This window comes from Heterodontus francisci, chromosome 20 (genome assembly GCF_036365525.1).
Source record: "Heterodontus francisci isolate sHetFra1 chromosome 20, sHetFra1.hap1, whole genome shotgun sequence".
NCBI lineage: Eukaryota > Metazoa > Chordata > Chondrichthyes > Heterodontiformes > Heterodontidae > Heterodontus > Heterodontus francisci.
In genome coordinates, this window is record NC_090390.1 from 61493583 (window position 1) to 61518141 (window position 24559).

A 24559-nucleotide genomic window follows, 5' to 3' on the forward strand; every position below is an offset into this window, starting at 1 on the left:
CCGCAATTGCCAGTTGCTGCCTGTCAAGCAGAGAGGGCATTCAAAGCGGTCAAGCACTTGGGGAACATTCAGAAAGAAGAGACTGAGCACTGAAAGAAACAAGCATGTCGTGTCCCAATGGTAGCACGAATGTGAATGCTCTTGCTGCGTACACAACTGGTGAGGTGGGAGTGCAGCCACACCATTCTCCATCCTCAATGTTGCTTTAAGGCAAAGGTAGATAAGAGTGAAAGAAATGGAAGGTGATGCTGATAGTAGTAGGCAGGATTAAATGGGAATGGATGGGAAGGCGCAGGAGTAGCATAACCAATAGCAGGGAACAGCTGGGCTAAATGGCCTGCTTTATGTTCATAGTCCAAAAGAAATGTGCTTCTTTTTCCAGCACCCTCACATCATTCATGTTTTCCCTGAGAGCAGCATTGAGGGGCAGTTACATCATCCTGACTCCTACAGCTGAGGTGTGTACTAAGTGATTCATTGGTGGTGTTATTAGTACATGCCTATACTGCAGAACATAAAGCATGCTCAACAGTAATTTCATTGGAGGGACGGAAGCTCTGACACTCATGTTCTTTCCTTATTTCTTTTCATGTAAAACGTGCCCTTGAGAAAACAATCCTTGAGACTTAAGGTCAGCATTCAAGCAACGAAGGCAACTGGATCATGCTACGGAGCTTGTCACGATGTGGAAAGGAACATTGCATTTATGGATAAAGTGGGAGTGCACATTGGGATGCGCTTGGGGAACATTCACCAAGAATAGACTGAGCTCAGACTCTTGTGACTTTGCCTTCTTCACATGAAACAATACAGTAGTGGAATAGAGAGCCAAGCGTTCATTCACCACAAGGCTCTACAGGAACAATCTCTTTAGCTGTGCATAGCAGAGACTCGGCCTGTCTGTCTCACGGGAATGCTGGCAACACAACACTCATGTATCCATGCACAGGCAGTTCCTTGGATGCTTAATGAACTTAATAAAACTTCTCAATAATTAAACCAGAATTGTTGAGGTTTTGTTTTGGATGCTATTTCCCGACTTTGCAACTGCACTTCAGATATTCAACTGTGGTGGAGGGGTGGAGGTAGAGGGGTTGGGGTAGAGGGAGGGGGGGGGGGAAAAGGAGGGGGGGGAAAAAAGGAGGGGGGGGAAAAGAGGGGGGGGGGGAAAGGAGGGGGGGGGAAAGGAGGGGGGGGGGAAAGAAGAGGGGGGGGAAAGAAGAGGGGGGGGGGAAAGAAGAGGGGGGGGGGAAAGAAGAGGGGGGGGGAAGAAGAGGGGGGGGAAGAAGAGGGGGGGGGAAGAAGAGGGGGGGGGAAGAAGAGGGGGGGGGAAAGAAGAGGGGGGGGGAAAGAGAGGGGGGGGAAAGAAGAGGGGGGGGGAAAGAAGATGGGGGGGAAAGAAGAGGGGGGGGAAAGAAGAGGGGAAGAAGAGGGGGGAAGGGGGGAAGAAGAGGGGGGAAGGGGGGGAAGAAGAGGGGGGAAGGGGGGGAAGAGGAGGGGGAAGGGGGAAGAGGAGGGGGGAAGGGGGGAAGGGGGGAAGAGGGGGGGAAGGGGGGAAGAGGGGGGGAAGAGGGAAGAGGGGGGGAAGAGGGAAGAGGGGGTGGGGAAGGGGGAAGAGGGGGTGGGGAAGGGGGGAAGAGGGGGTGGGGAAGGGGGGAAGAGGGGGTGGGGAAGGGGGGAAGAGGGGGTGGGGAAGGGGGGAAGAGGGGAAGGGGGGTGGGGAAGAGGGGGGGGGGAGAAGAGGGGGGGGGAGAAGAGGGGGGGGAGAAGAGGGGGGGGAGAAGAGGGGGGGGGAGAAGAGGGGGGGGAGAAGAGGGGGGGGGAGAGAAGAGGGGGGGGAGAGAAGAGGGGGGGGAGAGAAGAGGGGGGGGAGAGAAGAGGGGGGGGAGAGAGAGGGGGGGGAGAGAAGAGGGGGGGAGAGAAGAGGGGGGGGAGAAGGGGGGGGGGGAGAAGGGGGGGGGGAGAAGAGGGGGGGGGGAAGAGGGGGGGGGGAGAAGAGGGGGGGGGGAGAAGAGGGGGGGGGAGAAGAGGGGGGGGGGAGAAGAGGGGGGGGGGAGAAGAGGGGGGGGGAGAAGAGGGGGGGGGAGAAGAGGGGGGGGAGAAGAGGGGGGGGAGAAGAGGGGGGGGGAGAAGAGGGGGGGGAGAAGAGGGGGGGGGGAAGAGAAAGAGGGGGGGGAAAGAGGGGGGGAAAGAGGGGGGGGAAGAGGGGGGGGAAGAGGGGGGGGGAAGAGGGGGAGGGTGGTGTGGGTAAAGAGGGAGAGGGAGAGGGAGGGGTGGGTAAAGAGGGAGAGAGGGGAGGGGAGGGGGGAGGGGTGCGTGAAGAGGGTGAGGGAGGGAGAGGGGGGAGGGGTGGGTGAAGAGGGAGAGGGGGGAGGGGAGGGGGAGGGTGGGTGAAGAGGGGGAGGGTGAAGAGGGAGAGCGGAGAGGGGAGAAGGGAGGAGGGGTGAGTGAAGAGGGGGGAGGGGTGGGTGAGAGGGAGAGGGGGAGGGGTGGGTGAAGGAGAGGGGAGAAGGGAGAGGGGAGAAGGGAGGAGGGGTGGGTGAAGAGGTGGGAGGGGTGGGTGAAGAGGTGGGAGGGGAGAGTTGAGAGGGGAGAGGGGGAGAGGGGGAGAGGCGGGGAGGGGGTGGGGAGAGGGAGCATGCAAAAGGCAGGGACCAGACAGTTGCAATGCCTGAAGTGCTGTTGAGAAGTAGGGGAGAAAGCAACTGGATTGGGGATCTGCAGCTGGAGGGAACGGCTGGATGGAGAGGGCCGGAAGCGAGAGGCCGTAGAGAGCCGCGGGGAGCGAGTGCCGAAGACCTTGTGTCGCCGGATGCGGGGACCGGCCGGTAAGTCTGATGCTGTTGAGTTTATGGCGCATGCACAGAAAAACGCACTCCTCGCTGCTCCCCTCACCCCACTCCACTGCTCACCCCCCCCGCTCCGCTGCTACCCCCACCCCCCCCCGCTCCACTGCTACTGATAGCGTTGTCAACAAATGCAGTCTTTAAAAAAAGTCACATGTATTTGTAACAAAAATTTGGTGAGACATACAAATGTAACTTTAGAAGGTTTGAGTGACTATAGGTAGAACAGATTAACAATTATAAAGCAGAATGAAGCACAGGATGCAGGTCAGGAACCTAAATGCCGAGGCTCCTTAACTGAACAACTGTATTAGCACCTCATCTCTGGGTTCCCCAGCCAATCAGGGAGGGCGGGTGGGATGACACATCAATTCTGTCAAAGGAATGATTTCTAATTAAGGGGACCATGGCGTGGGTTACAAGGGCTCAGCAGCACTTTGATTTTTGAGGCTGCAGCAACCACAGGAATGGTGAGAGACCAGGAAAGGCTGTCCCTGCACCCCACCCCCTCTCCCCACCCCTGGAGGTCCTGCTGTGTGATCTGAGGGGCTGCAGTGAGATTATCATTCCCAGGGACAGGAGAAAGGGAACAGCCTCTCCAACCAAGCAGGTGTGTTTGGAAGTGGCCAAGGAAGTCCTCCAACCTGGAGACAGTGCACCAAGAGGATCCAGGACCTCAGGAGAGCAGGAAAGGTGAGTGGTCGAATGCTTTCATGTGACAAGTTCCACACTGACTTTCCCAGCATTCTCCCACACAGCACTCCTCAGAACAACACACCTCACAGCTGCACTTATTCCTCTCTCTCCAGGCATCTCTTTGCATCCCCATCTGAACAGCCAACACTTAACACTCACCCTCACCTATTGCCCTGTTGCACCCATGGCTCACAGTCACCCTCCACAAATGTGCCCTTCCCTCCCCTCCACACAAGCCATTGCTAGCACTCATAACTCTCTGCTTTCTCTCCTTACAGGAGAAGAGGGAGCACACAACTTGGTGAGAGGCCCCGGGAGGTGAGGGAGTGTCCCTGCAGTGACAGGCAGCTTGTCGGGCCACCGGCAATGCATGCCCACCTGCTCCACTGGGAAGGAGATCTTGTTCCAGGAGACTGCAGATATCAACAGTGATCTACTATCACAGCCTGAGCCTCCTAAAGCACTGGTGCTCAGACATGTCAAGAAAGCTGATCCTCTGCCTGTAGACCCTGTGTTGGGGTCTCGCCTGATTCTAGCTTGAATGTGATGTTCATCCCATCTTCCCTGTGGAGGGACATGTGGCTGATGAGAAGGTAGCTGGCGCTTCTGCTGGTGTTGCTCCTGCTGTTGCTGCTGGTGGTAGTGTTGCTTTTCCTCTTGTCCCTCATCAGAGATGCAAGGTAGAGCTTGTTATGACCGTGACAGGAACAACGCACTGTCAAATCAGTCCCGTCACTCCATAGGTCGCAGCATATTATTTAAGCTTTCACACCCAATCGGAAAAACAGCCAAATTAAACACTCTAGTAACCCCAGAATGAAACAGACCAAACCAGGTATCTTTAGAAAACAACAACTTACCCATTTATTTAAAAAGTTAAATCTTAAACACTATTAAGATAAACCTATGTCTAAAAACCTTATAACTTCCTAATTTAATCTAACTCCCTCATTCACACACATACATTCAAAAATAACAGTTAACTGGTTTTAAAAGTGGCGTTTTAAAATTAGCTCTCGCTTAAGAATAAATAAAATAAGAAAGTCTTTGTGGATTACGTTCCTGGCAGATGAGGACTTCCAATGAGGAAATGGTCAAAGAACACTCAAAGTCTTCATCCGGATTTGATGAAAATAGTCCTTCTGTAGATAGGCATTCAACTCTTCGGCTGCAGTAGCATTAAACAGTTCTTAGAATGATGAGCACAGTAATAAAAATGATTTCTTGAAAAAGAAAAGCTTTTCTTTTTTACTCAGGGAATTAACTTGGCTTGTTGCTTCCTGTAGAATTTTTGCTGAGAGGGAATAAAACTGCTCCTTTTCTCTTCAGTTTGCTTCACTGGAAAAAGCTCTTAGAACTAACTACTTTCAGCCAGTTTCTTCCAGTTCCACACACTAGAGGCCTGCTACCTGACCCGAACCCGACGGGACCCAACGACATGTGTCGAGTTTGGGTCAGGTCGGGCCCATCTTCAGGGTACAACTTTCGGGCTTGGGTCGGGTCGAGTCCAGGTCGAGTCGGGTTGTGTCGGGCCGGACACACATGGTAAGTGCTCTGCTGGTAAGTATTGACATTTTTAAAAAAAAACTTACCTGAGCTGGGAGTCCGGGACGAAACTGAGTCTGCGCAGTGAGCGAGTGATGTCACTATGGCGTTATTGCGCATGCGCTGCAGCTTCGTGGAGCTTCCCAGTCAGAAGGTAAGTAAAGGGATGGTCGGGTTGGGCTTGGGTTGGGTCGAGTCGGGTCGAGCTTAGGTCGGGTCGGGCTCGGGGCAAAATCGGAGGGACTGAGGCTGGGTTGGACTCGGGTCCGCTGTGGTTCGGGTTGGGTTCTTTTTTCCCCAACCTGAGCAAGCCTCTACCACACACAGCCAAGTGGACACATTGCATCATGTGACCTCTCTCTCTCCTGCTGTTGCTCAGGGTAACAAAAAGTGCAGCTGGTACACTGTGTCTCCAGAAATTCCAGAACTTTCTTCTTAAAGGTGCACTGTTTTTAACAAAATTTTAAAGGCACGCACACTGTTTTTAATCTGAGGAGAAAAATTAATTACAGGTCCGTGATAAGCTGCATAAACTACTCCCATGCCGTGTTGAAGGCTGGCTGCAGGGAAGTGCAACTGAAGGTGAGTGGAGTGCTAGACAGGTGAAGTGCCTTCCAAGAAGTTGGCAATCACCTGTAAAGCACTGAAATCACTCTCTGAGAAGGAGAGCTATGAACAGCAGCCTCTCACCTGGCCATGGCTGGAGTTCAGTTTCACTGATCAAAGCATTCCCAGCCTGTCAGTTTCACTAAAGAAGCTCTTCCCGCTGTGCACTCACCTCAGTGACCCTGGCAAGCTGCTGACAGGTCAGGAAACAGATCGCCTCACTGAGAAATCCAGAATTGAGGGTTAAAATTGTTTTTAATTGGCTTTTTAAGTACTTTAATTATTTAGCTGACAGATTCAAGGGGGTTCCCTGCTTGCCTTTAATTCCATCCTGAGGAAACCCAGAAGAGAGAGGGCTGAAGTCAAGTTCCCGACCCAACGTCACTTTTAAGGGATTTAACTCCCCGCACGCACCCAAACCTGCCTCCCCTTGCCTGGGAAAATTCCCCCCAAAGATCTGCTTGTGCAATCACGTGATGACACTTACTTCTAGCTGCAGTGGCAATTTGCTTGAGATTTTCCTGATGAAGGGTTGAATTGCTTGTGTCATATTTGGCTTGAGCTGTAATGATGAAGTTTGTTTCCAGTTCTTTTGCCATAATTTCCCAGAGCTTGTCAATTTTGTCCCATGTGGAACCGCTGGCAGTCCCTCCAATAAGGGCAATGTACTTCCAGCCAAAGAATTGCAATGTGTTAGCAAGGACATCACCCATCCTCTGGAGTGGAGACAGCAGTTTCACATAAGTGTCATATACAAGGTCATTATCTATCTTGGGTGTTTGGTCCACAAATCCAAAGATGGGGATGTTCAATTGAGAGGCCAGCAGACCTGTAATCTAAACAGCAAGTCCCAAGAGTAGTCAATGCACAGAAGATATATCAGTCTAGTGAAATATCAACAGAAGTAATAGTTTAATTTTATACCATCTTTCATTCAGCTTTCTCCCTGCAATTGTATATGTTTTATCTGTTCATTTCTCTGTCATTACTTTAAATGTTCTCCATTGTATTCATCTTTTGTGTCACTTTCTCTAATCAGTCTCTTTCTTTTAGCCTTTCATCTTCAGTTTTTATTTTCTTCATCCTTTACAGACCCTAGTTTCATTGCACTTTCCATCCTCTTCCTTTTTATTGTCTTCTAAAATGATTTAGCTTTCTTTGCTTTCATAATTTCCTTGATTCATTGTTCATCTTCAGTGCCCTTTCTGTTTCAAGAAACTTTCTCTTTAAACTGCTTTTTCACATTTCCCCCCCCCCCCCCATTCTTCACCTTTCCTACTTTCAAAGAAGTAAAAAAAAGCACCCAGTTTCTGGATGCAGTATCATCCACCATAAATGATACTTCATGTTGAGAATCTACTTCAAGCATTACTACCATAATTGGAACAACCAGAGATATACAGAAGTCTGGAAAATTGACAACTGACCTACTCAGAATCTCTTAATTAGATTTACTTTAACCTTTTCAAGATTTGTAATATAATTTGATCTAAACATTAAAAATTGCTAGTTTAATTTGTTCCATTTTTGCCCATCAAATCCAAGATTTTGCATTGTTTTTCTAGATTTTGTCCTTGAAATAGCAACTTCAATTATGTGCATTTTGCAGTAGATGATGTACAACATACATTAACCTACTGAATACCAGATGTGAGATCATCTGCATAAATCTCTTACCTCTGCTACCTGTGGACAGGCTAGCCCAAAGAGCGCTGAAATCTTGTACTTCTGGACCTGGCTGATGAATGCGTTTATGGAAACCTTGGGGTCGCAGCCACTGTCAGCATACACAAACTCCAGTGTGTAATTTAGCATGAGATTGGGGTCTGAATTTACTTTCTCAATGGCAATCTGCATGGCAGATCCCAGTCTCATGGCGCTGAAAGGGAATGAGATGTTTCGGGGAACCTGAAGTCCCAAGAAAAGTTTAGAAACGCCACCGCAGTTACCAGGAGGAAGCAAATGGGTAAAGAAAAAGGCAAGTAAAAAAGCTGGTACTGAAACCATAACATGTTGCTCACAGTAACAATGCACAACAAGCTCTTGGCGATGAAATTTGGATTGCTTCCATGTCATCTTCCAACTTTTGAATGTTTAAGCTGCTGTGGTCAGCAACTCAGGTAGGAATAATGCCACAGATCAGTGTTGTATTTATATCTATCATGCAGGTGGCTCTGTTAATCCTCAAGTGCCTATGTTCTGTCCTTAATTAGCAGAATACTTGATTTCCTGGCTCTCATGTAATGATTATGACTTAAGTGATAGGTTTAGGTTAAACCACTTAAGCTCCAGAAGTTGCACCTGGGTACCACAAGCTGTTATTTCTGCTCATAGTTTCTGTAATTCTGATTGTTCCTATCATTGTAACCCTTAAATACGGTTCAATTTGACGAGACTTAACCAGTTATAGGCACTTCTTGCAGCAGTATGAACAGGGTGAAGTGTATTTTGTTTGAAGAGAAGTTATCAGCGTGAGTTCATTTGGATCTGGTCATGACGATACCCCTTTTATTGTCCTCAAATTGTATGCCTGCAAACTTATTACTTTCCAACATCTTCTCCTCCCAGTTCACCTCTCCTTCTCCTTGGAAATTTACTCATGTTCATCTTACCTTTATCAGAGGCAATCCCTCTTAGCCTCAAATTACCAGCCTTTTAACGTTAAATTTAAAAGATGTGTCACCACTTAATGGTAAAAAGCTGCATTAAGGGGGAAATAGTGTACCAGCCTTAAAAAAAGTTGAAAGTGAACTTTAAATATTTGCTAACTTTACCAAGGGAGGAAGGAAGTACTAGGCAAAAATTAAGTGAAAGAGAAACTAATGCGGAAGCACAAACTAATTTTGTGGGCAAGTGAGGAGATTTGATAGAGGTGTTCAAAATTATGAGGGGTTTTGATACAGTCGATAGGGAGAAATGATTTCCAGTGGGGCGGCACAGTGGCGCAGTGGTTAGCACCACAGCCTCACAGCTCCAGCGATACGGGTTCGGTTCTGGGTACTGTCTGTGCGGAGTTTGCAAGTTCTCCCTGTGACAGCATGGGCTTCCGCCGGGTGCTCCGGTTTCCTCCCACAGCCAAAGACTTGCAGGTTGATAGGTAAATTGGCCATTATAAATTGCCCCTAGTGTAGGTAGGAGAATGGTGGGGATGTGCTAGGGAATATGGGATTAATGTAGGATTAGTATAAATGGGTGGTTGTTGGTTAGCACAGACTCAGTGGGCCGAAGGGCCTGTTTCACTGCTGTATGACTCTATGATAGAAGGATACATTTTTAAGGTGATTGGCAAAAGAACTTGAGGTGACAAGAGGAACCTTTCTTTTTACACAGCGAGTTGTGTGATCTGGAGTGCACTGCCTGAAAGCAAATTCAATAGTAATATTCAAAAGAGAATTGGATTAATACATGAAGGGAAAAAAAACAGGACTAGCAGAAAGAGCAGGGGATTGGGCTTAATGTTATAGCTGTACCAAATAGCCAGCCTAGGCATGATGAGATAAGTGGCCTCCTTCTGTACTGTATAATTCTATAATGGACAAGTGCAGCACCTGACTCCTGTATGATAGCTGAAAGAGTAGGTATGATGATGCATGAGATTGATACAAAGAGAGCTGCTTTTGTCTGGCTCTCCAGAGCACCCTCCCCAGAGGGCAACAGTGCACTGTGACTTAAAGGTCTGCTCGGGTCTGCAAATGAAACCCGACCCAAGCCCGACAGAACCACATCTGACCCAAGCTTGACCAATACAGAGTCCTTTCATTTTGTCCCACGCCCGGCCTAACCCGACCACCAGAATAAAGTTGATTACATTAAGGAGGTTGTGCTCTATCTTGGATGGAATCGCTCACTGCAGACTAGTGTGGAGTGTTTCTCGCCTTGACATCCTGGCTGTCACTGTGTCCAACCCAGCCAGACCCGACCCCGAATGCCAGACCTGGAAGAGCGACCCGACCCGGGACCCGACACATGTTGTCGGGTCCCGGCGGGTGCGGATCGGGTAGCCATGCTCTACTGTAACTGGTGGCCAGTCTTACTGATTTGTACAGCAATCTAATAGTGCCATCTAAATGCAATGGATTTTTGGAAACCCTGACAATTACAAAAATTGTGTACCATGTTGAATTCCTTTGCACAAAGAAAGTGATGCATATGTTGTTCATTACGAACAAGGCCTTTGTCACTTGTACCCATGTATTTGGCAGATGTCAGCCAAACATGGTGCCTCAGGTGAATGAGGTGGTGTAAAATCTGAATGAAATAATGATCTTCATAATTAAGGGAAGGGCTGATCCTGTGGTTTACATGACCTGCAGGTCAGCCTCCATGAGATGGTGTAATGTGGAAGCCTCCTTTGTGAAGTGGAGGTGCCAAAGATAGATGCTGTCTGGCATGGCATGAAAGGAATGTCTGGCCCTAGGGTTGGGACATGTGTACCTAATCAGTGAGGAACAGTTGCACCTGCTTTTCCTTATTCATTCAAGATGTTCTTTTCCTCTCCGAGAAGCACCATCAGCAATCTTAAAAGAATTGCCCCCTGCCCCTTTGACTTACTGAAAATGAAACAGCAGCTGAAAGCAAGATAGTTGTAGATAAGGAGTTGGAAATAAAAGTCCTATGATGCAAAAAGAAAGAGCTTAATAATAGCCAAAATGAATGCACTACAGAAAATGTAGATAAGGCAATATAATGAAAAAAAATCTCTAACTTTCAGACATCAGTAAAAGGTTATACGCGTCTTTAAGAAGCCAACTTCTGCAGGCCAGACCACCCACAAGCTGCAGGGGCTGGTTTATCTAAATGAGAAGTTGGCAAGAAGGTCACTAAATCCAGCATTGTGTTTATATTTAAATCACTTATGTAGTTTTGATGAGACTTGCACTAGTCATTAGCACTACCTCCAAAAACACAAACATTTTCTGTTGTTGCAAAATAGGGCACACTGTACTCCACCTCCACTCCTAGCAAAGTTTGGTGCTACCAGCAGTGTACCAAAAAACCAGTGGTACAAAATCTAACAGAAGTATCTAATGACAGTATTGTCCCTCTACAATTTTCACTGGTAACACAAATAAAAAATATAAAATTCACCTTTTGGTCCAAGCACCGACATTAATACTTCGTTATGTCTGTCTTTTTGACCTTTGGTTCCATTGGATGTGCATATTACAAGTTATCTTTTACCTTGTACTTATAAGCCCAGTATAACCCTTTATCTTATCTTTCCTGGCAAAATTCTTAGTCTTAGCTGGTAAAGGCCATAAAAGTTGGATACTAGCTTTCTTTTACGTAGGTTAATAGAAGCATTTTAATAGTTAGTAACTGATTAACTGCAGACTTTCATTCAATATCTGCATTCATTACAAGCCAAAAGTTCAAAGAACAGATCTTTGGAAAACGTGTATTGTCAGAAGCAAAGTACAATTTCACCAAAAACAAGAAATGACACCGTACATTAAATCTAAATAAATTACATTTAATAATTTAAGTTATTACTTGTTCTTTTTTTGCAGAGGGTACAGATAATAAAATAAGAATGTTTAACCTAAAGACTTCTTAAATGTTCGAAATGCAAGCATAGGGAATCATTCTGTCTTCATTTATTAGGAAATGATAGTTACTCTCCAACGTAAATTTTAATTTAATCAATACAATTCTTCAACCAAAAATTAAACCATGAAACAGCCGTTGCATGTAAATACGTGAATGGTTTACTACTTTAAATTTATAAGTCTGATTTGTTTTTCTCAATTTAACTGGTTATTTATAGTTCATTATTCTTTTCTTCCAAAACTGTGGTGGCACTGGGAATGGTTTATACTATGGTTGAACGAAAAGCCAAATCCGGAATCCAAAATTACTAAAATCAACCAAGCTCCAGCCAATGCTGTGGAGGGAGAGTTTCTGGAGTGTGTTAGGGATGGTTTTCTAGAACAGTATGTTGAGGAACCGACTAGAGAACAGGCTATTTTAGATCTAGTATTATGTAATGAAAAGGGGCTCATTTATAATCTTGTTGTAAAAGAACCTTTAGGGATGAGTGACCATATTATGATAGAATTTTACATTCGGTTTGAAAGTGAGGTAGTTCAATCTGAAGCCAGGGTGTTAAATTTGAACAAAGGAAATAATGAAGGTATGAGGGGCAAATTGGCTGAGGTGGATTGGGAAAATACATTAAAAGGTATGACAGTACATAGGCAATGGATAGTCTTTAAAGAAATATTACATAGTTTACAGCAACAGTTATTCCCAATGCCACCACAGTTTTGGAAGAAAAGAATAATGAACTATAAATAACCAGTTAAATTGTGAAAAACAAATCAGACTTGTAAATTTAAAGTAGTAAACCATTCACGTATTTACATGCAACGGCTGTGTCGCATACATTCCTTCAAGGCACAAAAACCTCAAAAGTAAAGGCAGTTGACCAGGGATAATAAAGCAAGTTAAGGACTGTATAAGATCAAAAAGAAATCTCCCAGAATTAGAGATCCAAGGGATTAGGGAGAATGAGGAATTGAAGGGAATTAGTATTAGTAAGAAGGTTGTCTTGGAGAAATTAATGGGGCTGAAGGTTGATAAGTCCCCAGGACCTGATATTCTACATCCCAGAGTGTTGAAAGAGGTAGCTATGGAGATAGTGGATGCATTGATGATCATCTTCCAAAATTCTATAGATTCTGGAGTGGTTCCTGCAGACTGGAATGTTGCAAATGTCACCCCAATACTTGAGAAGGGAGGGAGACAGAAAACAGGGAATTACAGACCTGTTAGCCTTACATCAGTCATTGGGAAAATTCTAGAATCTATTCTAAAGGATGTGATAAATGGACACTTGGATAATAATGATCTCATCGGGTATAGTCAACATGGATTTATAAATGTGAAATTATGTTTGATGAACCTGCTGGAGTTTTTTGAGGATGTTACTAACAGAATTGATAAAGGCAAGTTGGTGGATGTGGTATACTTGGATTTTCAGAAGGCTTTTGATAAAGACCCCAAAAGAGGTTGGTTAGCAAAATTAAAGCACATGGGATAGGAGGTAATATATGGGCATGGATTAAGGACTGGTTAACAGGCAGAAAGCAGACAGTAGGAATAAACAGGTCATTCTCACATTGACAGGCTGTGACTAGTGGGGTACTGGAGGGATCAGTGCTTGGGCCCCTGCTGTTCACAATATATATCAATGATTTGGATGTGGGGACCAAATGTAATATTTCCAAGTTCGCGGATGACATAAATCTAGGTGGGAATGTGTGTTGTGAGGAAGATGCAAAGCGGCTTCAAGGGGATTTGGACAGACTTAGTGAGTGGGCAAGAACGCGGGAGATGGAATATAATGTGGAAAAATGTGAGGTTATCCACTTTGGTAGGAGAAATTGATGTGCAGAGTATTTCTTAAATGTTAAGAGATTAGAAAGTGTAGATATACAAAGGGACCTGGGTGTCCTTGTCAATAAGTCACTGAAAGCTAACATGCAGGTGCAGCAAGCAATTAAGAAGGCTAATGGTATGTTAGCCTTTATCACAAAAGGATTTGATTACAAGAGTAGTGACGTCTTGCTTGAAGTCAATTGTATCGAACCTTGGTTAGACCTCACCTGGAGTATGTGTGCAGTTTTGGTCCCCTTACCTTAGGAAGGATATTATTGTCAAAGAGGGAGTGCAATGAAGATTCACCAGACTTGTTCCCAGGATGGCGGGACTGTCCTATGAAGAAAGATTGGGGAAACTAGGCCTGTATTCTCTAGAGTTTTAAAGAATGAGAGGTGATCTCATTGAAACCTACAAAATACTTACAGGGATAGACAGGATCAATGCAGCTAGGATGTTTCCCCTGGTTGGGGAGTCTAGAACCAGGGGACACAATTTCAAAATAAGGGGGAAGCCACTTAGGACAGAGATGAGGAGAAATTTCTTTACTCAGAGGGTTGTGACTCTTTGGAATTCTCTGCCCAGAGGGCTGTGGAAACTCAGTCATTGAGTATGTTTAAAGCAGAGATTGACAGATTTCTAAATAGCAATGACATAAAGGGATATGAGGATAGTGTGGGAAAAAGGCAGTGAAGTGGATGATCAGCCATGATCGTATTGAATGGCGAGGCAGACTTGATGGGCTGAATGACCTACTCCTGCTCCTATGTCCCTATGTTCCAATTTGCCAAATACTGAAATATGGCAAGCTTTGGACACTTGATTCAGATGCATTTGATTGTTTCATCACATAGCAAGCACAAAAACCAAAATATCTCTCTGTAAGTGAAAGTAATTTGATCTATCCCACTAAAAGTACTTCTGCCATTATAACAGAGTCTGGGGTAGGGGAAACATTCTTCCCATTGATAACAAAAACAAACAGCATGACTACAAAATCCATATTAATGGATAGCCTGGATCCACATTCCTTGGTTATCTACATCTAAAACCTCAACAGCCTGATCCCCTGGCATTCTATGTCTGATTCCATCTAATGATACATCTACATCCATATTACTGCACTATATGTGGAGGAATCCTCCCCAATTGCGGGCAATCTTCCTCTGGCCCCTTACAGTCTGGGCTAAATTTTTGCTCTGGAATCAGGACCCCATTGCCAGATAAATTTCCAGGTCCTGACCCCACTTCAGCCATGTGATTTTTGACAAGAAGGCTAATTAGTGGCCAGGATGCACTCCTGCCATCCAATTAAGGACAGCAAGCAGGCTCTAGAGGCTGGAGGACCAATAGGAGGCTCTCCAGCATTGACACATCAGCAGCCCCACCAGAGGTGGGAGCTGCTGATGTAGGTAGGGCACAGAGAGAGGGCGCCTCAAGATGGAGGTCCCTCTGAACAGATTTTAAAACATTTTACCATTAAAAAAGCCTCAGTTGTCAGGCCGTCATTATGGAGGGGCAACCTCTCCACTGGATGGCCAGTGGCTGCAGATGTGGCCCAATGGCTATTGCGGGTGCGGGTGAGGGAGTCTCCTAGCAGGATGGAATATGGACCCCCCAAACCCCTCCCCGGTCTGCCGCCTGGAGGCGTCTCCAGTCAGCATGTGAAGAGTTGCCTTAATAGGTCCTTTAATTGGCTTAATGGTCTACCAGCCACTCGCGGGTGGGTAGATGTCATCTCCCCCCACCCCCCTCCCCCCACCATCCTCCTGGAACAAAAATGCTGGACGCAGGACCATGGCGGGAGACCGGCATGCTGGATGGTGGTGGAAAGTTGCAGGCCCGGCCGCCTTCAGTCCTACTTCTGAGGCTGTTTGAAAATTCAGCCCCCTGTATCTAATACTCTGACAGTCGGGAGATTTCTCGTAGCTTAGGAGTTCTTATTTTCCAGCAATGTAATGAGGGGTGAGTCACTGCTTCGTTATCATTTCTAATGTAGCAGTGATTTGTATCTTGTAACCAGAAAACAAAAGTTAGACATTTTTGAATTCTCTGGGTAGCTCTTGAGGATATTATAAAGTTATTAGCCTATATGGGGATTCTTTCCCCTCATTGATTGAATATGGTAGTGTAGGAATATGATAATCATTTTGTGACTGGTCGTACATAAGTTTTGGTCGAGTACCCACTAGTTTGAGATAAAAGTTGAGTTACTATTTATTCCATACTTGGGAGGAGGCTTGGATTTTCATTCAGTTAACTTATAGCTATTTTCAATCTATCATAAAGATATCCAGAGTCACTGTTTAAGGTCCACACAAACTAATTACTTTAACTTGCTTCTGTTTAGTGGCTCTGGATATCTTTATGATAGATTGAAAATAGCTATAAGTTAACTGAATGAAAATCCAAGCCTCCTCCCAAGTATGGAATAAATAGTAACTCAACTTTTATCTCAAACTAGTGGGTACTCGACCAAAACTTATGTACGACCAGTCACAAAATAATTATCATATTCCTACAGAAGCAAGTTACAGTAATTAGTTTGTGGGGACCTACATGCAACTTCACCTGTTGATACTATCCATACAGTCCAAAATTAAAAGTGGTCTTTGAGCTCCAAAGGTTCATTTAAAGTAATCTTGCTGTAATTATCAGTGAAATGGTTTCAAACTCCAGATCAGATTTCCTGTGATAATGGTATCAAAAAGCAAGGTTGCCTGACATTACACAGTGCCTTGATAAAATTCCACGCAACTTTTTTTTTCTAATTCAAGTTTTTTTTTATAAAGAAAAGAAAGAATTGAATTTATATAGTGCCTTTCATGACCTCTCAGGACACCCAAAGCACTTTATAGCCAATGAATTATTTTTGAAGTGCAATCACTGTTGTAATGTAGGGAACACAGGAGCCAATTTGAGCACAACAAACAGCAAAGAGATAAATGATCAGATTTTTTTTTTTTAAGGTGTTGAGGGATAAATATTGGCCAGGATACTGGGGCAAACTCCTCTGCTCCCCTTCTTTAAATAGTGCTCTGGGATCTTTTACATTCACCAGAGAGGGCAGGTAGGATCTTAGTTTAACGTCACAGCCAAAAGACAGCACCTCTGACAGCCCCTCAGTACTGCACTGGGGTAAGGACAAAGATATAACTCCATTTGTTCAATGACCATCAGTTGCAACAAAGGATTAAAAGTAGAAAAATACAACAATCCAAAAAGCATAGGCTAAATATGCCAGGACTGTGGATCCAGTGCATTACTGGAGGGGGCAGAGAGAGAGAAAGAGAGAGGGGGACAGAGAGAGGGGGACATAAAGAGAAAGAGGGGAGCCTGAGAGTGAAAGGGGGACAACACAGAGAGAGGGAACACAGTGGGGGGACACAGGGAGATAGAGAGACAGAGAGAGAGAGAGACAGACAGATGGGGGTAAGAGAGTAATCAAGATCACTCCTGACAGATAGACATCATTCTGGAATACTCCACATCGTTACATCAAGGGCTGAATTTTATTCGGGCAACGCGTGTAGCGGCGGCACCCTTTGATCTCAACAACGTGCCTGTATTCAGCTGCTGTCACCGAGCCCTCGCGATATTACGCATGGGGGCTCATTAGCATCATTATGACCAGCTGCCCCCTCCCCCCCCCCACATTACATGGGGAGAGGCGGGACATCCAGCACAGTGAGGAACCATTTGACAGCTCTGTAGCAGGTGCTGGGGTCCTATTTAAAGCACTCCAGCACCTGCTTCCTGACAGCTGTCAAAGAATAGTTACCTGACTGCTGAAGAGTGGGGCTGCTGGCAATCTGGCAGAAATGCAGAAAGTGCTGGAGAAACTCAGCAGGGTCAGGCAGCATCTGTGGAGAGAGAAGAAGAATTAACTTGTCCAAGTTCACAGATCTGAAAGTTAACTCTGCTTCTCTCTCCACAGATGCTGCCTGACCTGCTGAGTTTCCCCAGCACTTTCTGCTTTGCCGCTACATACTTACCCTGCTGTGTCCCAGTGTCCTGTGAAGTTGCGATCCTCTTCTTCCACTCAAGTATAACATTCCTTCTTGTAGGCGAGCCGCACCTGGGGGAATAATCTTAATTTTGCACATTCCAGGAGACTTAAATGTACCATAAAAGGCAAATCCATAACAAAAATAAAACTATAATTGAAGAATATTTACATACTATGGGCTTCTAGCCGTCTGACTGTGAAAAGCCGCAGACTAATATGCATTTGGAATCTGTATTCGTTTCTCTGCTGTTATGTGAAAATACATGTAACTGCAATTAAACGATCCTAGTTATAAAACAGGAAAATATGTTTATATTCTAGCTGCATTGCCAACTGGAAATATTACACCAATAACTATGATCAGCAGAAGCAAAGTGTTTGTGAACATGTGTTGTCGTGTAATAGTTGAAAAACCATAACAATAGCACAGATTTCATCACTAGTCCTGCATTGGTTTTCAAACATGTGCAAGACAAACCTTACAGCCAGAGGTTAGAGCAGTTACAGCCCGCCCATTCCAGGTATTAGTCGAGTAAACCTTCTCTGTACAGCCTCCAATGCATTTACATCCTTCCTTAAATAAGAAGACCAATATTGTACACAGTACTCCAGATATGGAGTCACCTTTGCATTTAAAGGACCACACCAAAAGCCGAGGATGGTAGTGAGAGGCTCTAGGGTGGCTCCACAGTGCAGCAAAGCCTCCCTGCTCACTCTCCTCCAGGCTGTGCAGGCAAGGCGGGAGGTCCTTTTCACCATATGAACATATGAATTAGGAGCAGGAGTAGGCCATTCGACCCCTCAAGCCTGCTCCGCCATTCAATAAGTTCATGGCTGAACTGATTACTCCACATTACCACCTTCCCCCGATAACCTTTCACCCCCTTGCTTATCAAGAATCTAACTACCTCTGCCTTAAAAATATTCAAAGACTCTGCTTCCACCGCCTTTTGAGGAAGAAAATTCCAAAAACTCACGACCCTCTGAGAGAAAATATTTCTCCTCATCTCTGTCTTTAATGGACGTCCCCTTATTTTTAAACAGTGACCCCTAGTTCTAGATTTTCCTAAAAGGGGAAACATCCTTTCCACATTCACCCTGTCAAGACCCCTGCAGGATCTTATATGTTTCAATCAAGTCGCCTCTTACTCTTCTAAATTCCAGCAGATACAAGCCTAGCTTGTCCAATCTTTCCTCGTAAGACAGCCCGCCCATTCCAGGTATTAGTCTAGTAAACCTTCTCTGTGCAGCCTCCAACGCATTTACATCCTTCCTTAAATAAGACCAATACTGTACACAGTACTCCAGATGTGGTCTCACCAATGCCCTGTATAGCTGAAGCATAACCTCCCTACTTTTGTATTCAATTCCCTTCACGATAAATGATAACATTCTATTATCTTTCCCAATTATGTGCTGTACCTGCATACTAAGCTTTTGCGATTCATGCATTAGGGCATCCAGATTCCTCTGCATCTCAGAGCTCCACAATCTCTGTTTAGATAATATGCTTCTTTTTTATTCTTCCTGCCAAAGTCGACAATTTCCCACTTTCCCACATTATACTCCATTTGCCAGGTCTTTGCCCACTTACTTAACCTATCTATATCCCTTTGTAACCCCCTATGTCCTCTTCACAAGTTACTTTCCTACCTATCTTTGTGTCATTCGCAAATTTAGTAACCATACCTTCAGTCCTGTCACCTATATATAAATTGTAAAAAGTTGAGGCCCCAGCACAGATCCCTGTGGCACACCACTAGTTACATCTTGCCAACCAGAAAATGACCCATTTATGCCTACTCTCTGTTTCCTCTTAGATAGCCAATCTTCTATCCGTGCCAATATGGTACCCCCTGCGCCATGAGCTTTTATTTTCTGCAATAACCTTTGATTTGGCACCTTATCAAATGCCTCTGGAAATCCAAGTACAATACATCCACATTCCTTTATCCACAGCACATGTAACCCCTTCAAAAGAACTCCAATAAATTTGTTAAACATGATTTCCCTTTCACAAAACCATGTTGACTCTGCCTGATTATCTTGAATTTTTCGAAATGCCCTGCTATAACGTCTTTAATAATAGCTTCTAACATTTTCCCTATGACAGATGGTAAGCTAACTGGCCTGTAGTTTCCTGCTTTCTATCTCCCTTCCTTTTTGGATAAAGGAGTTATATTCACTATTTTCCAATCTAACGGAACCTTCCCCAAATCGAGGGAATTTTGGAAAATTAAAACTAAGGGTTCAACTATCTCACTAGCCACTTCTTTTAAGACCCTAGGATGAAGTCCATCAGGACCCGGGGACTTGTCAGCCCGCTGCTCCAACAATTTGTTCAGTACCACTTTCCTGGTGATGGTAATTTTCTTGAGTTCCTCTCTCCCTTCTTTCCATTTCCTGACTTACAGCTAATTCTGGGATGTTACTTGCATCCTCTATAGTGAAGACTGATGCAAAATATCTGTTCAATTCATCTGCCATCTCCTTATTATCCATTATTAATTCCCCAGACTCACTTTCTATTGGACCAACACTCACTTTGTTAACTCTTTTCTTTTTTAAATATCTATAGAAACTCTTGCTATCTGTCTTTATATTTCTAGCTAGCTTTCTCGTGTACTCTAATTTTACCTTCGTTATCAATCTTTTAGTCATTCTTTGCTGTTTTTTATATTCTGTCCAGCAATGGTAACAAGAGGCCCTCCCACCTGAGCAAGGCAGTCTGGCTGAAGATGGCAGAGGAGGTGAGTAGCTGTGGGGCCATCCGGCATCTCCCCCAGCCAGCTGGGGCCCTCTAGGCCTCGTGCGCATAGAGTACGAGTACCAAAGTCATCCACAGCCAAAGGCCAATCAGATCAGCAGCCTTCCTCCAGTCAGGCCACTAGTGCAGAGGTTGCACCGAGAAGGGGCACTCGCAAACATTTACAGAGAACACACTGACACAAATGGGAATGCACAGGTGTCACAGCAATGGAAATACATCTTTCACTAAATGTTCGTCACCAACATGTGTATCCTTTTCTCTGTGTGAATGATGTGTGCCAGCATGTAGCGCTAATGTCACATCCCTTTGTACCGTTGGCCCTTCAGGGGAGCCAACATATGCAATATCATTGCCATGCCACCATTACTCATGAACGTCTCCACAGATGCAGTGACATGGACATTGGCTCAGTCAGCTGCTGCCTCTAATGGTTTACAAATGGATGCTGCAGATGTGGACTGGTGCACAGCAGGTGAGCGAGGGTGATGTGTGCCGTGCAGAGCTCATGTTGGTTCCTATGGAGCAGAGAGCCTATGTCTGATAAGCCACTGCTGTACATCCCTAGCTCACTGCCAGCCCTGCGTGCAGAGCCTGGATACCATCTGCCCTCCCATGCACCTTTCTTGTTGTAAGTCCTCAGCGTTCTCATAGTCCGAGGAGGAATCCTGTTGACGTCTCTCCTCATCATACCAGGCCTGCCCCCTATTGGTTGCTTAGTTGTGCAGAGCACAGCAAGCAGCAAAGAAAAGAGCTGGCCTTTTCGGCCCATAGTACAGGGCATCACCCTATCCATCCAGGCATTGGAAGTGCTCTTTAAGCATGCCAATCTCCTGCTCAATGGTGGCTCATGTAGCTCAGTGTCTGGCATTGTATCTCTCCTCTGCAGCAGTGGTGAGGTCTCTCACTGATGTCGGGAGCCATGTCTGCAAAGGATAGCCCTTATCTCCAAGAAGCCACCTCTCCATCTGAGCCAGTTCAATGAACAGCGGTGGCAGCTGGGGCTGGTGCAGGACCCAGGTGTCATGGCTGCCGAGAATCAAGCACAGGTTTGCACGAAGCATCTACAGAGATCATATACCAGCTTCACCTAGGTTGAGAGGATTCCTTTAATGGCGACATCTGCAAGTGGTAGCCTGGTAGGAGGCCTGATGGCCACATGGGAGCAGTCTATAAACCCTAAAATCTTTGGTTAGCCAGCAATCGTGCCGAAACTGATGGCCGTCTGGGCCTGGCTGAGAGAGTCCGTCCTGAAGCGGACATACTCACTGGCCCTCCGTTGCAGGGCATCGGTGACCTCCCTGATGCAGCGGTGCTTTGCTGACTGTGTGACCCCACAAAGGTCTCTGGTGGGCCCCTGAAAAGCTGCATTGGCGTCAAGCTTGAGAACCGCAGCCACTATGAGAACCACAGGCATAGGATGTCCACTGAAGCCCATGGGCTGCAGGTCATCTTTGAGCAAGGCACAGAGACGTGTCACCACCTTCTCTACATGCGCAATTACCTCTGATACTGGTGCTCTGACATCCAATGACATGTCATGTGGGGCCTGTAGATGCATGGCAACCATAATGGCTGCTGTGCACGACCGGGGCCTCTACGTGGACCGCACTTGCCTGTTGATTTTGGCTCCGGCGCATACACATCCTCAGGAGAAGAGGATCACACATTGCAGGATGAGCCATATCCATTTCCATGTGATAAATAGCGTTGAACCCTTCATTTATTCGAAGGTTCCTAAAAGGGCAGGGATTCGTGTTGACGGATACATTAGGTGCTTTCATGGATCAACTATGTGGCATGGCATGGCATTGCCCATCTTGTCCAACACTCAGTGGCACAGCATGACCACATCAAGATCCTACCAGCTGCATCAATTGTCCCCACCATCCATATAACCTTAACGCTCCTGCCCTTTCTGGCACCCTTCCCACACACAGGGTGACTAGAGTGCCATTGCTCCTTCACACACACAAACAAACACAAAGCGTATACTGTTTATAGCAGGAGAGTACACAGTACCTCCCTTCACGCCCGCAGAGCTTTCCCTCCAGTAATCCCAGACCCACTCCCTCCTCCCTTTAAGAATACAGAGTGAGACCCCTATAATTCCCCCCCCCTCCATCCTTCCTTCCACAATGCAGAGTGAGACCCCTGTAATTTGCCCCCCCCCTTCCAGTATGCAGAGTGAGACCCCTGAATATCTGAACTTACCTTCTGTAGTGAAACCTTCTGCCTCTGATGACCCGCTGGCTTCTCTGATCATGAAAAGGGACGGCATGTGACGGCTGCCCGATCAACATAAAATCCAGAAGTGTGCATCGAGAGGCAGCGGGCTGAATAATCTGAAGCGGTAAGTACCGTTTTGAATATGGTAATTGGGGAGCGGCGGGGGAGGGAGGAGGGACCACACTAAGGTCCCCCACTGCCAGTAATATGCAACGGGCCCTTCTAGACGTCGGGGGTCGAGGAGGGCCTCTCCCTGCAGAATTTTACCAGCCCCCGTGCCGCGACCCACGGCGTCGAAGGGCCGGTAAAATTCAGCCCCAAGTGTGCAGGCAAACATTGACTACTTGTGCAAGGGAAAAAAATACCAGGTACCTCACTAATTCAGTGTCCAACATAGTGATGAGAAAGTAAGTCAAGAAATTAACCTTTCCATTTATAGCTTCTTGACAAAAATGCACATTTGTTGTTTTGATTAATGGTGAGATAAATTTTTAATGCCTTTATCTCTAAAGTTCATAAAATTTAGCAATATACTGAGAGCCCCCTATCAGATGTCCATATTCACCTGCATATGTCAAACATGCTAATAGAGTGAGCAGTGGTAGTGGACTGAGGGGTTATTAGAAGTGGAGGATTTACAGATGGGAAACATGGACAAGGCTTCAACTGATTGTCCAACTTGGGAAGAGACAAGGTTACCTACACCACAGAGAAACTGTGGAAACTGTAGGAAGGAATCCAATTCTCCATCACAGCTGGAAAATCATCGGCGTAGTCATAACAGGGACAGCCCAGTGACGCAGGAGTGTGAACATCTGGAAGAGTGGTAAAAACACCTAAAGTGACAAGGCTAGAAGCTGACTGGTGAGTAGATGGTGAGTGTTTTTCTTTTGTCCTGATCAGGGACATGTCTTACAGTTATTTCTGATAAGTTTAGATAGTGGTCTAATAAATAGAGGCATGGAGGCACCTCAGTCCTCTTGAATGCACATCCTGTACCATGTGGGAACTCCAGCACACTTCTTGTGCCCTGCACAACCAGATACACAGGAAGTGTCAACAGCTAGAGGAGATCAAGCTCGGGTTTACAAAACTTGAGCAGCAGCTGGTGTCACTGCAGTGCATCCGTGAGGCTGAGAGTCACATCGCACATTTCTGGATATGGTTAACCCCGCAGCTTATGTGTGTGCACAGAGGGAATGGGTGACTGCCTGCAGATCAGGAGGAGCAGGCAGGAAGGGCAGGAATCCCCGAGTACATCTTGCTCTCTAACCAATATTCAGTTCTGAATACTGGTGAAGGTGATGGTTCCTCTGGGGAGTGCAGCCAGAGCCAAGTCCACAGTGGCCTGTGTGGCTCAGCTGCACAGGGAAAGGAGGAAGGCCATAAAGGAGAAAGGGGATTCAACAGTTAGGGGAATGGACAGGCGTTTCTGTGGCTGCAAACATGGTTCCAGAATAGTATGTTCCCTCCCTCATGCAAGGGTCAAGGTTGTCACTGAGCAGCTACAGAATATTCTGAGAGGGGAGGGTGAACAGCCAGAGGTCATGATCCATATTGGTGCCATGAAAGAGTTAGAAAGAGGAATGAGATCTTGCAGGCAGATTTTTGGGAGCGAGGAAAGAAATTAATATGGTAGTAATCTCCAGATTGCTCCTGGTGCCACAAGTTAGTGACTACAAAATAGGAAGCGACAGCTGACAAATATGTAGCTGAAGAAATGGTGCAGGAGGGAGGGCTTTAGATTCCTGGGGCACTGGGACTGATTCTGGTGGAGGTGAGACCTGTACAAGCCAGACGGGCTGCACCTTAATAGGGTTGGGATCAATATAATGGTCAATAAAAAGGTTTGCTAGTGCTGCTCAGGAGGTTTGAAACTAGCTTGACAGGGGGATGGGAACCTGAGCATACATTCAATAGGAAGAGAATCAAAGCTGGAAATGGAAGGCAGAAAATTAGTAATTAATTTACTTCAAGATAGAGCATCATAATTTATGTGCATGTGTCCTAAAATGTTTCTATTAACTCATATGGATTGAGCTAGGAGCTATACTGAAGCCAGCCTGGTTGAGAGTTAAAGGTGAATAAAACTAATTGAGATTAATTTACATCATGAGATTGTTGTTGCTACTATCAGAATTGTTTGAACTAAGTGAACCTTGGAACTCATCTCAGCAGAGGTTCAAAGATTACCTGGATGCCGTATCAGAAGTTGGCCACTAGCCATGTGTTGCAGGAGTGAAATTCCAGTATGGAAAATGTGTCTTGAGCAAGTGCTGTGTGAGCAGTAGCTAGAAGTATGTATATATATACATATAAACTTTAAACCCAGTCTATTGCTTGGATTGCCAGTCACAAAGTGCGCCCAGCAATAAAGGTAAGATGTTCAGCCTCTATATTTGTGTTCCATTATTTCAACCCCATAGTTATGTTGATATAGCACGATATAGCTATTCTTATATAAACAATACTTTAATTCTG

At 45.7% G+C, this 24559-nt stretch overlaps 2 protein-coding genes across 3 annotated transcripts in view; one reads left to right on the forward strand and one right to left on the reverse strand.

The window, feature by feature from the left end:
* gucy2g (guanylate cyclase 2g) overlaps positions 1–7769 on the reverse strand; it is a 94420-nt gene extending 86651 nt beyond the window's left edge. The window contains exons 1-2 of the mRNA XM_068053285.1: positions 7371–7769; positions 6181–6529 (exon numbers count right to left, since the gene is read on the reverse strand). Coding sequence (XP_067909386.1) covers positions 6181–6529; positions 7371–7769 — 748 coding nt within the window. The remainder of the gene's footprint in view (positions 1–6180; positions 6530–7370) is intronic.
* A 16538-nt stretch (positions 7770–24307) lies between these two features.
* The window catches only part of acsl5 (acyl-CoA synthetase long chain family member 5), a 46570-nt gene continuing 46318 nt past the window's right edge, over positions 24308–24559 (forward strand). Inside the window, exon 1 of one of the 2 annotated variants that reach the window (XM_068052907.1) lies at positions 24308–24455. The gene's annotated coding sequence lies outside the window, so the exon portion shown is untranslated. The remainder of the gene's footprint in view (positions 24456–24559) is intronic. The other variant, XM_068052906.1, reaches the window with a different exon arrangement.